At 44.3% G+C, this 12,766-nt stretch overlaps 1 protein-coding gene across 8 annotated transcripts in view; it reads right to left on the reverse strand.

Moving 5' to 3' along the window:
- The window catches only part of UBE3B (ubiquitin protein ligase E3B), a 77,470-nt gene that overhangs the window by 41,754 nt on the left and 22,950 nt on the right, over positions 1-12,766 (reverse strand). For all 8 annotated transcript variants that reach the window (XR_015052116.1, XR_015052115.1, XM_085858685.1 and 5 more), the window contains one exon: positions 11,165-11,285. Coding sequence is in view for 6 of the 8 variants with exons in the window: in XM_085858685.1 (XP_085714811.1) it covers positions 11,165-11,285 (121 nt within the window). In the remaining 2 variants the exon portion in view is untranslated. The remainder of the gene's footprint in view (positions 1-11,164; positions 11,286-12,766) is intronic.

Here is a 12,766-nt window from a genome sequence, read left to right on the forward strand (position 1 = left end):
TCTTCTTCTTCTTTCGGCTGCTCCCATTAGGGGTCGCCACAGCGGATCATCCGTATGATCCGCATAGTGATTTGGCACATATTTTACGCCGGATGCCCTTCCTGACACAACCCTGGTCGCCTCTTACGACACAGGGATATGGTACACCTATACACCGGCCCAGTACACTGGTACTCATTTCGCTGACCTCGGAAGGATGACAGGCTGAGTCAACCCCCTGGTGTATTAATTCAGTGGCCCAACGGGGCTTGAACTCAGGACCTTTTGGATCCCAAGCCGCTGCCCTAACCACTGCGCCAACACACCAGGCTCTCCTCTGGGATAGATGTCTCCCTTATAATTGCATTTATAAATTTAGTGATTAAATTCATTCCAATATCACGAGATGCCTTTGGCATCTCTGCGACAATGCCAGTGCTGCCCGCCTCTTTACCATTCTTCATTTCATCGATGGCTTTCTTCACCCATTCATTCTTTATCTCAAGTGGTGGAGCCTGCATCGGCTCTACTGCCTCCAGAATATCCCTGTTCCTGTTCGTCTGTCTGTCTGTGAGCAGGATATTTCAAAAGGTTATGGACACATTCTGACAAGACTTGGTGAACAGGTTTGATGTGTGACAATGACGAATTGACTTGATTTTGGTGACGATCCGGACCTGGATCCCGATCCATGATTTTTTAAATTCATAAGTGATTCTTCCCAATTGAGATATGTGGCCAGAAACGATATAAAGCACGATATTTAAAAAAGTTGTGTACGGATGACAAAACTTGGTGGATGAGTTGGGTAAGTGACAGGAATAAGCCGATTAGATTTTGGTTCAGGTCTGGATCAAGATCCGGCCTATTAGTTGGACACAAAACGTAAACTGTTCAGCTTGGTGGAGGTATGTACTCTACCAAGTGCCATTATAGTTTACTAATGGTTTGTGAATGAAGCCATACATCTTTTCTGTGGTTATTACCATGGTCGTTAGTAACTGTGCAGATATATTGTTGCGGGGGCGGGTATCGGTGGCGAGCACGACCGTGAGGTAGAGCAGTGGAGTAGTCTCCCACCGAACACGCGGAATTTAGGTCGTGACTCTCGGATAAATCCGAAAGGCACGGGTCCTTACTGGACCATGAATCACCAATAATTTGACCGCGTGGGGTAGGGTCAATTGCCAAACTGCAATATACCTAATTACCCACGCGGCAAAGCTACCGGGGAATTCACACCCTCGACGGACCTCGAGTGGAACGAGCCATTACCGTGCCCGAACCGTGTGTAACCCGAGTGGATGTTACCAAGGCCTGTCGGTCCAAATAAACAATTTACTGCCTCGCTATTTCTCAACACACACCATGCCAAGCCAATGAAAGAAACACAGAAACGAGCTGGAACATTTAACAAAAGGTATATTTATTTATAATGGGGCAAGGGGAGCACGCAAGAAGGCAAAGTTAACGGAATAAAAGGAATGCAATTTACACACACGGCACTTAAAAGTTTCGACTTAAAAGACGGGCTGTTAGACACACACAGACACACACCCCACCAAAATAAATGGTGGCCGCGGCCTTTATTGATACACCCAGCTTGGAGGGAAGGTGAGCTGGAGGTAAGAGCCTGGCTTGGACCTTCCCGCTTCGTGCGGTTCTCGCCAATCAGGCCCGGCAGGACTCAAACCCGCAACACGATGCCGCTCGAAGCACCAGGTACGGAGGATAGCGTCGGGCACTGGCATGCTCCACCGGCCAAAACAGGCGACGAGGCAGGCAAAGCAAGTCAGCTCAGCAGGCAGGCAAGCGATTCTCCTCCGGCTCGCAGGCAAGCGATTCACGGCGGGAAGACCGCCTCAGCGGGTCACCCCCACACAATTATGCCTCTTTTTTGACAGGTGGGAGGGATCCGTCTTGTGTCATCTCCCTCCTCATTGGACAGGCGTGTCATGCGATCCCCCGGCCATCCGAGATTGGTCGGGGGAAGGGGGTGCTCATGTCTCCGGCCCTCGACCAGGAAGTCGAGCAGCAATATGTTGCGTTGGCTCCCCATTGGCCGAGAGGCGGCAGACGTGCTTGCACCCCTCCGATTGGCTGAGAGGGGCGCCATGCCCGTATTTGGAGTGAAATCCAAGACGCCAACGTCCGAAGAAACCCCGCCTGGCACATTGGACTCTGCCCACGTATGTGCCGACACGCACGCGTGCAATGGCCGATGGTGAATAAGCGAAGATGGGCATGGTTGTTGTTGAAGTTGTTGTAAAAAACCTAGCTAAAAAATATCCCGTAGCACACATGTAATTCCCATTAGACAGAAGGGGATGGATTCTAACTGTACACATACTTATCAAAATAACTAAGCTTAGGGAATCTGGCTATTTGTGTGCACAAGGTTTCCAAATCCACAACAATATCAGCTGTAGTCCCACCACCTATGAGGCATTGTTGCTCTACTCGATTGATTTTAGCTAGTCAACCAACCTTATGTCATTCTCATGGCTGTGGGTCTCACCCCTCTCCTGTAACTTTCTATTTCACGATCAACTAGAAAATAAAATTTGATGTGAATGCGTCGATGGATTGCCTCCACCCACATTAGATGTCGACACATTGTTGTTACATTTGATCTCAATGAAAGAGAGAGTTATATAATCTGTTATATAAGTTATATAATCTGTTATATAAGTTACGAGGTGAATGCACCTGGCGCTGCCCGGGTTCTTTTTGAATGAATTTAATCTTCTATACTTATGTCTGATGCGAGCACAGTATCAGTTGCCTCTTGGGCCATGGCAATCATAGGCTAAGGGGGTTGGTGAGGGGGAAACACACCCCCTTCCCGCCCCCCCTCCCGGCCGAGGGGCCTTGCCACATAGCCTATAACCTTCCCGGGGCCCATCCCGACATTTTTTGTTTCAGTGGTTAGCTCCTATCTTTCACCTTTCAGGAGATTAGCACGTGCAGACAAACAAACAAACAAAAACTTAAAATCATATGTTAGATATATTGTATATGGCGTTGGCCCCATGTCAATCGGCTGAACTTGAAAAATTAACGTTACGAAATCAGGTGATGACGTCATAATTCGGAAACCGGAAGTCGGAAGTACAATTCTTTTACATCGGGACACTCCCGGGTACATGTTCTGTCAGCATGTGAAGTTTGGTGAGGATCAGTCCAGTACTTTTCACGTGCATAGTTCACAGACAAACACACAAACACACACACTTTCAAATATATATATATATATATATATATATATATATATATATATATATATATATATATATATATATATATTCTGAGTTATAATCTACAAAAACATTTTCAAATGCCACATGACCTGTTGAACGCAAAATTGAATCAGTTAATATTTGTATTACAATTCACATGCCAGATTTGGGTGAGAATTTTTTTTTGTATACTGTGTCGAGGTTCGTATGAGAGTGAAAAAAAATTTCTTTTTTGACCCTTCAGTGGTTCAAAAGTTTTTGGGGTCAAAAAATTATTTTCAAACAACAAACAGAGCAATCAGAGATTGCAGACCCTCGCCAGGACTTGTTTTGTGTGGTGTGTTGTGTGGCATTTGTGTACTGGTGTGTTACATAATTAATGAGACATAACTCGAACTGCCACTTTATAACTGCTGGCAGTGATGACCGGGTACCAAGACGTCCCGCTTTGATCGGATACCTGACCCTGACCTATGACGTTTTTTATTATTATTCAATTGAATTCAGAATGGGATTAAAATAAATTAAATTCAAATCAAATGGAAGACCAAATAGGTACAGTCCTGCCATTGGAATTATCAGAAAGAACCCAAACAAGCAAAAAGAAAAGATGAAGTCATCAGGAGGAATCTGGATAGGATTCATATTTCAGCTGCTGCTCCTTTACCCTCGAACAAGGAATAACAAGGAAATCCAACACAGGTGGAGGCCATTCAGCCCATCATGTCTGCATGAACACCACACCAACCCATCTACACAAGATCCAAGGAAGAAAATGCAAAAAAAGTTTTTAATGAATGAAATAAATTTGTTTATTTGTTTGTTTTGTTTTGTTTTTTTGTATTTTTTTTTCTTCCTTTTCTTCTCTTCAGGGGAGGGGGCATGGGCTTGGTTAAAAACACACATCAACCACACAACCCCTCTTGACAAGACCCCCACCAACAGCACTCTGAACACAATCACCCATCAATGCTCAAACTACCTAAAAGTCTTATCAACATCCCCATACCCCTCCATCTCCCATCCAGGCACAGCCAAGTGAACCTTATTTTTTTTTAAAAAAACAATGCCAGATTAAAAACTTAAATTATTCTGGTGACCAGACGATGTGTACAGTCAAGTTGAAATTTAAAACATGTATTCCGATCACTACCAGATCACAATTGTGAAGTTTCACATCGATTGATTAAGGTGTTCCAGAGAGAACATTATTTAATATTTTTCTTAAATCCAACATGGCTGCCAAACCATGTGACCTATGATATCATATGTGTGAACCTTTTGTTCCTCATGGATAAGTGGTTATATGTGTAAAGTTTTGCCTCGATCTGATCAGCCATTTCGGAGAATATTTTTGAAGGTTTTTTAAAAAACAAAAAAACCAGTATGGCTGCCAAATCATGTGACCAATGATGTCATCCCCAAAAAATTTTTTGTGGGCCATTTTATCCTGAGATGACCCTCAAAAATGATCACACTGATCGGATGTAGCGTTCTACATATGCAATTATGATGTCATAATGAAGGAAACGATGACATCATTTAAAAAAAAATTACACTTATTCCCCATGACTACTTGCTATATGCTATGTTTCAATTTTTCCTTGGTGCGGTTTCAGAGAAACAGACGTCCAAAGTATTTTCCGTTCTTCTAACATGGCTGCCATAGCACGTGACCCACGACGTCATTTTTATCATTAAAACGTTCTATCTGAGTAATCACACCAATGGTGAAAATTTTGACTCAATCTGACAAGTGGTTGCGGAGAAAAACACGAAAGTTCTGTGTGGGCAAAAAAACAAACAGACAGACAAACAGACAAAGAAAACGGACCCAAATGCAATTGATACCCTCTCCTTCGGCAAGGGTAATAAAGGTCACATAACCTTTGAACTTCTAAACCAAAATTGTAATCAGTTCATATTTGTGTTAGAGTCAAGACGGCATAAAAACCAACACGATAAACTCCACAAAAAACCCAAACATGCAGAAATGAAAATGTAACTGATCTGTTCCAGTGCCCATTCCAAGTCCATCTTTGGCACGAAGGATGTGTAGAACACTTGATTACTAGTTTCCACATAGAGTATCGTAATTGACTAGTACAATAATCGGTCAGCACGTTCAACTCGTGCACCCTTAGGGTTCCAGAGGTAACACGAGGCATTCATTTGAGGAAAACAGCAAATTTGAAACCGACTTTCCAAGACACCAGCATGTGTATCATCTAAAAATCACACTGATTATATTCTCAACAATTCATTAGAATGTCATATCGTATGCCTGGTGTTGGGTTTATGGTTAGGGTAGTGGGCTTGGGATGCGAGGATCCTGAGTTCAAATCCAGCCCTTCCATTGAATCAATACCAGGTGGGGTTGACCGAGCCCGTCATCTTTCTGAGGTCAGAAAAACGAGTACCAGATTGCTGGGATGATTGAGACATTTGAGTATCCTGCGTCGGAGTGGCGACCCATCCAGGATTGTGTCCAGTAGCCCAGGAGACTGCTTCGGCAGCACCAATGCTTTGTATAGAGTATGGTCCCGATGGATGTATGGACAATGCCACATCAATCAGAAAATGAAATAAATCAAATCATTGGACATCTTCAAGCAGTCTTCCATTAACCTTCTTGTAAGGGTCTTTAATGTGAGGACAGGAACTGTTTATGACCTCAGAAGACATTATTCAAGCCACTGGATCAACAAGAGTTATGCCAAGAAGTGGTTGTCCCAGAAAAATAACTCTCGCTCAGGACCGATACATTCACACAACCCATGTACACAATCGATTTCAACCTGCCCAGAGTACTGCAAACACACTGCACCTCAGTGCAATGATTGCTGCTGGAGGTGAACATACCCCGTATTTAGGTTGTTATTTCCATGTTGTTCCCCATGTGAAAGCATTCACCACAATGCAGCATTACGTGATTAGGTCACAATGAAATGGCTCTGTAATTAATCAGCATTTATCTGCGTCAGGGGTTTGCACCTCATCTGTGTCTCATGATGTGACGTAAATAAGTTGCATCAACAACAATCATATGTTCGTTTTTTTTGGCAGAGAGTGCATAAGTGACAGGAACCTGTGATCCCTGCACAATGAGCCAAGTATTCAGATGAGAATGCGAAACATCTTTTGTTTGCATTCTTTTTTCATTTATAGTCAGGCCAAATTCCTCATGTCCATGTCAAGTTCATCTGGGGTGCAGCTTTCTCCAAAAGGTTTATCAATGCTTTGACAAAAAAAACCCTGTTAGTATCATCCTCCTTGGCAGACATCTTCTGATATCTTCTTTGCCAATTGCAGTATCTGCTTGTGTCCAACAACAAAAACATCCATAAAACGTGCCTCTACATGACAGAATTGTCAGGCACATCAATCCTTACGAGCTTGGTGGCAGCATTGAAGACCTCAAATTTGACAAAGCCACAGCCAAAGTAAGTGATAGTATGTGTTTCTTATATTTTTACTCCATACTCTAGTTCACCAGTGAAAGGTCTCAAAACTTAAAACATTTAACCAGACATGGGAGCATAATAGTTAGAGCATCCCTTCTGAGTCTGGAAAGTTGGCAGTTCGAACCCCAGAAGAGTTCAAAAGAGTGAAGAAGAAGAAAAAAAAGACTTAAACTCGAGAGTTCGGAGAAAAACTTACCCCATGCAGTTTGAGAAAAAGGACATGGGAAAGGTCTTTTTAAACTCTTGCTTTGCATTTCTGAGCACAATATACATTTCCTACAAGTTGCCATTTTGTCTGATTCTCGATATTCCCCAACGCTAAGAGCATGAGAGGCACATTTGATTGTTCGAGATGGCGTAATATTATGTCAAAGTAATGGTAAACTGGAGGTTTTTGGAAGTGCCAACAACCTGATTTGTGTTCTCATGTTCAAGTATATAATCTGATTGAAATAGAAAAAAAGGTTATAAACTATAAAGGCTGAAAAAAAACTTTTCTGGCCCATTTTATCCTGAGATGACCTTCAAAAATGATCACACTGATTGGATGTAGCGTTCTACATATGCATTTGTCATAATAAAGGCACTGATGACATCATAAAAAGATCACATTTATTCCCCATGAGTACTTGCTATATGTGCCCATAAAGAAAAAAAAAACAACAAAAAAAACTTCTTCGGAAGTTTATCGCCATTGATGCACTGTCTTTTACACCACCTTATTTAACACATTAAATTAGTTATTCTTGCATGTTGTTTGTATCCTTTATGACGTCCCTAAAAAGAGCAGGATTCCTTTTTGGAATGATTTTCAATTTTGTTTGACTGCCAGGGAGGCAGACTAAAAGTAAATGACCTTACTGCACATGTGCGCTCGGTACACATGTGCGCTCTGGGGAATAAATGTCCTCTCCGCACATGTGCGCTCGGTATGAGATTCTGTACAATTTGCCAAATTCAGAGCCAAAGTCCTGCTAAACCGCAGGTTTGTGTTCCGATTCATGTTCCAATTTGTGTTGTAGTGTTCAAAATGCAAAATTAAATTGAAATAAAGTTGTTCCTCAATCATAGACTGACGAGTGCTGACAGACAGACAAAGTAAACCAATGGCTTCATCCCGCTTTTCGCTTCACGCACGGGGTACAAATCGTACGTGGTGCTTCCTCGTTTGATGCTCAGCATTATAAAAAGAATAGAACAGGGAAAAACAACCACAGTTGGGAAAGTTGGTGGGCCTAATGACCTCCTGCATTGAAGTTTCTTATAAGGGAACTCATAGATAAATTAATACTGAAGGACCAATTTTGTGCTCCTCCTAGTGGTCGCGTCACGTTTTTCTCGGTACTGTGACCTGGACTGAAAGAAACTTCGTACCTGTAAGAGTGTATCGCACATCGTGGCGATAATCAACCTTCAACTCTGATGCATCTATATATTAATACTGAAGGACCAATTTTGTGCTCCTCCTTGCGGTCACGTCACATTTTTCTCGGTACTGTGACCTGAGAAGTTTTGACACGGTGTACGTCAAAGTAGACACGTGCACAAATCAGGGGACTTCTTCACAAGGAGTAGTGTACACCAAAAATGTCGTGTACAAGGACGTTTTGTAGGCCTCATGAGGTAAGGCTATGGAGTACATAGACTGGGATCCGGCTCTTACAAGAGTCGCCACTGGTTGTCATATTGGGCTTATAGAATGGAATCCGTCTGTGATGGGGTTTCGGCTAGTGATATTATTAATATTCCAACCAAAACTGCCTACATTCAGCAACTCTGGGCCGGCTTCCTCTCCAATTCCTGCTGCAATTATATCAAAACTTCCAGTTTACACTGAGGCATCATTGGGCAACCAAAGAAATCTCAACATAAATTCACCTCGAGTCTCCCTCAATTTTTCCTACACGTTCAGGGGCATAGCAAGTTGTTTTTAATGCAGGTGAGAGTTTACACCATCATCGAATAACAAGTCAGTCTCGGATGTCACCTTTGAGAAAATAACGAAGCAAATTATGGTGCAAATCCCAATGTACTGAAGTAGGCACATTGAATTGCACAATAAACAAATGTTGCCACAAGATCACTGACCTGTTCAACACAAAGAGGAACGTACCTTTGCTTTCAGGTTGAAATATGTTAACGGTGCTAAAAGTATTGTTGCGGGCCGGGGTCCGGTGGCGAGAACGACCGCTAGTTGGGGGAAGTTACGTCGTTTCCCACCAGACTTCCGGAATTGTAGGCCGTCGCTCACGGATAATTCTGTGACACGGCGGGTCGCTTAACCGACCGTGGACGCCAATACCTCAACCGCGTAGCGTAGGATCTTCCTGCCAGGTGTAATCAGTTTACCTAATTAACCACGCGGTTTTGACTACCGGGGAACCATGCCCTCGCCTTGCCCGAACCGGATCACTCTACCAATTACGGTAGAGTACCAACTACCAACTCCGGATCAGATGCAGCTGAGCGGAACTGCCAAGGACGTACCGGCTAGAATGAACAGATTATCGGGGATAAAGACACGGCTAAACTTAGATCCGAACCATGCTGGACCAATGAAGGAAAAGACAAAAACGAACTGGGAACATTTCTACAATCATTTATTTACACTAGGCGAGGAAAAACATGTGGTACAGGAACAAGTTTATTGGTGTGTTATGCAGGGGAAAGAAGAGAGAGAGATGTAGTGCGACAATTTTACAGCAACTTATAAAAGAGGACACAGAGCAGACTTGTAGCGAGAATAATACAGGCAAGAATTACAGTAATCAAAAACTTTTAAAAGTTTTTACTTAATGGACAGGAGCCACACACTCAGACACACACTCGGACAAAATAAACCCAGTTGAATGGCAAAGGACTTTTGCAGCCACGGAGGGGGGGGGGGGGGAGCTGAAGTCGCAGTTCTTTTGGTACCTGAACGTTCTGAGGGAAGGGATGCTCCGTGGTGCGGCACCCGACAGAGGTCGAGCAGTTCGGCCCACAGCCGCATGTGTGGAGACCGTGTCTGCGAAGGAGCCCGGGTGAAGTGAATCCAACCAGTGAACCTCTTCCTCCCTCAACCAACAACGAACTCTTCGACTCTCACTATCAACCAGCGGACTCTCCGACTCTCTCACTCTACTCTGAAGATGGTGTCGTAATTTATAGATCCCCCCTGGGCGGGGAGGGGCCTTGGCGAAGCTGATGTCACCGTCCGTCCTGTTTGGACAGGGCCTTCATGGGGTCCGCCCTTTCTGGGCAGGATTTCGGCCAGGCCGGGCAAGCCCGCCCACTCCACGCGTGTTTGAGGAAGGTGGACGGTGGTACAGCCAAGATTGAATTGGAACGTTTGGGGAAGCCGAAAAGGAACTGCGGACGTGAAGATTCTGCCTCGGGAAAACGAGGCTCCGGAGACGCAGGTGGACAGTGGATCGTGATGGAGGGGATATAAAGATTTATTAATCTAACTACAAAAACATCGCAACGCACCCCCTTTTGCTTTCCCACTACACACAAGGAGAGGTTCTATCTGCACATATACTTAATGGGATAACTAACTTCGGGACAACTGTATGTCTTGTATGCATACGGTTCCACGAACTGTAACAGTATTTTCTGTGCTCAAAAGCAGACGTTTCCATTATCATCGATTTATCAGTCGATTTTCATGTTCATTCCATTTTCCAAAGCCGAAATTGCAAGGATAACCGCCAGAGGGCCAAAAAGGACAGAAACGTGTGTTGTGACCCTCAGGATGTGACCATGAGTTCCCTCCGGCCTTAAAAACTGGACGTGAAAATTGATCAACTTTAGTCGACTTATCCAGCGGTCTCTGATGCTCAGATCAGAAAAAAATATCATCCACACAGAAGCGTGAAAACCTTGTGAGTTTCACAAGAGGAAGCAAAATAAATAAATAAAAATCCAAACCAAAATATCAAGGCTGATGTTCTACCTCCCAAGCAATATTGGAACCCTTATACAGAACCTGTACATCTTCTACATATTTAATCTTCTGCAGCCTTTTCCTGAAGCAACACAAGAGGAACTAGAACGGCACTCAGTGGAGCGCATACCTCCGCCGGGCTGAACAGTTTACATTTTGTATCCCAATGACAGGCCAGATCTGAATCCGGACATGAACCAAAATCTAACCGGCTTGTTCTCATCACCTCCTCAACTCATCCACCTAGTTTCGCCCAAATCCGTGCACAACGTTTTGAGATATTGTGTTATATATATATAATTTTAGGTCCCATCTCTCAATGGTGAAGAATCACTTAAAAAATTCTCGTATCCGGATTCAGATCGAAATCTTCACCAAAATCTAATCATTTCGTCCTTGTCATGCACCCAACCACCAAATGTTGTCCGAATCAGGACACAACTTTTTGAGATATCCGGCTCACCGGCAAACAGACAAACAGACAGGGGTGAAAACAGAACCCCCCGTTCACCTTCGGTAGCAGAGGTAACAAGAAAACTGAGTGCAAGACTTACCTAGGAGGCAAAGGGAGAGGCTGCCCTCAAGGCAAGTGCACACATCACTGCACTGTTCCTCTTGGTTCAAGAACACGAGCAAGTGATGCAACATGCTGTGAGACTGCAACATGGTCACACACTGCAGGAAGGTCAGGAGATAAACATTGATGACCCAAATCAACATTGTATTGTGCTATCAAGGTACACTCAAATGACACAAACCATGTGGACCTGAATCATACCTTCCAAACTTATCAAAAGCTCATGGTTTTCTCATCTGGAAGCAACCCAGCACCCAACCTGGACCCCTCACCCCCAAAGTCCAAATTATGATTGTCGTGGTTCGTCAATAAATTAGTTTTAAAATGGCGTTTGAAGGGCTACTTGTACACAGTCGATTCATTCTCATGTTGGGCCGAAGGTTTCATTAAAGTTGCCTTGCCATTTATATATTACGTATGCATGGAAAGAATAAACATGGTGAAATTGAGAAAAGGGAGGAGATGAGGGCATGAAAGGGGGGCGGATATACACTGATGAGCCAAAACAGTATGACCACTGACAGGTGAAGTGAATAACATTGATTATCTTGTTACAATGGCACCTGTCAAGGGGAGGGATATATTAGGCAGCAAGTGAACAATCAGTTCTTGAAGTTGATGTGTTGGATGCAGGAGAAATGGGCAGGAGTAAAGACCTGAGCGACTTTGATAAGGGCCAAATAGTTATGGCCAGCTAACTGGGTCAGAGCATCTCTGAAATGGCAAGGCTTGTGGGGTGCTCCCCATCAGCAGTGGTGAGTACCTATCGACAGTGGTCCGAGGAGGGACAAACCACAAACCGGCGACAGGGTGTTGGGCGCCCAAGGCTCATCGATGCGTGAGGGCAACGAAGGCTATCCCGTCTGATCCAAACAGACAGAAGGTCTACTGTGGCACAAGTCACAGAAAATTTTAATGGTGGTCACGGGAAGAATGTGTCACAATCAACAGTGCATCGCACCCTGCTGCGTAACCGCAGACTGATCAGAGTGCCCATGATGACCCCTGTCCACTGTCAAAAGCGCCTACAATGGGCATGCGAGCGTCGGAACTGGACCTTGGAGCAATGGAAGAAGGTCGCCTGGTCCGATGAGTCCCATTTTCTTTTAGATCACGTGGATGGCTGTGTACGTGTGCGTCGTTTACCTGGGGAAGTGATCGCACCAGGATGCACTGTGGGAAGACGACAAGCCGGTGGAGGGAGTGTGATGATCTGGGCAATGTTCTGCTGGGAAATCCTGGGTCCAGCCATTCATGTGGATGTCAATTTGACACGCGTCACCCAACTAAACATTGTTGCAGACCAGGTACACCTCTTCATGGCAATGGTATTCCCTGATCACAGTTCCCTCTTTCAGCAGGATAATATGCCCTGCCACACTGCACACATTGTTCGGGAATGGTTTGAGGAACATGATGAAGTGTTCACGGTGTTGCCCTGGCCTCCAAATGATCCAGATCTCAATCCGATTGAGCATCTGTGGGATGTGCTGGACCAACAAGTACGATCCACGGCTACTCCACCTCGCAACTTACAGGACTTGAAGGATCTGCTGCTATTGGTGCCAGATACCACAGG

This window comes from Eptatretus burgeri, chromosome 16 (assembly GCF_056783735.1).
Source record: "Eptatretus burgeri isolate ZD-2024b chromosome 16, Ebu_testis_v1, whole genome shotgun sequence".
Classification (NCBI taxonomy): Eukaryota; Metazoa; Chordata; class Myxini; order Myxiniformes; family Myxinidae; genus Eptatretus; species Eptatretus burgeri.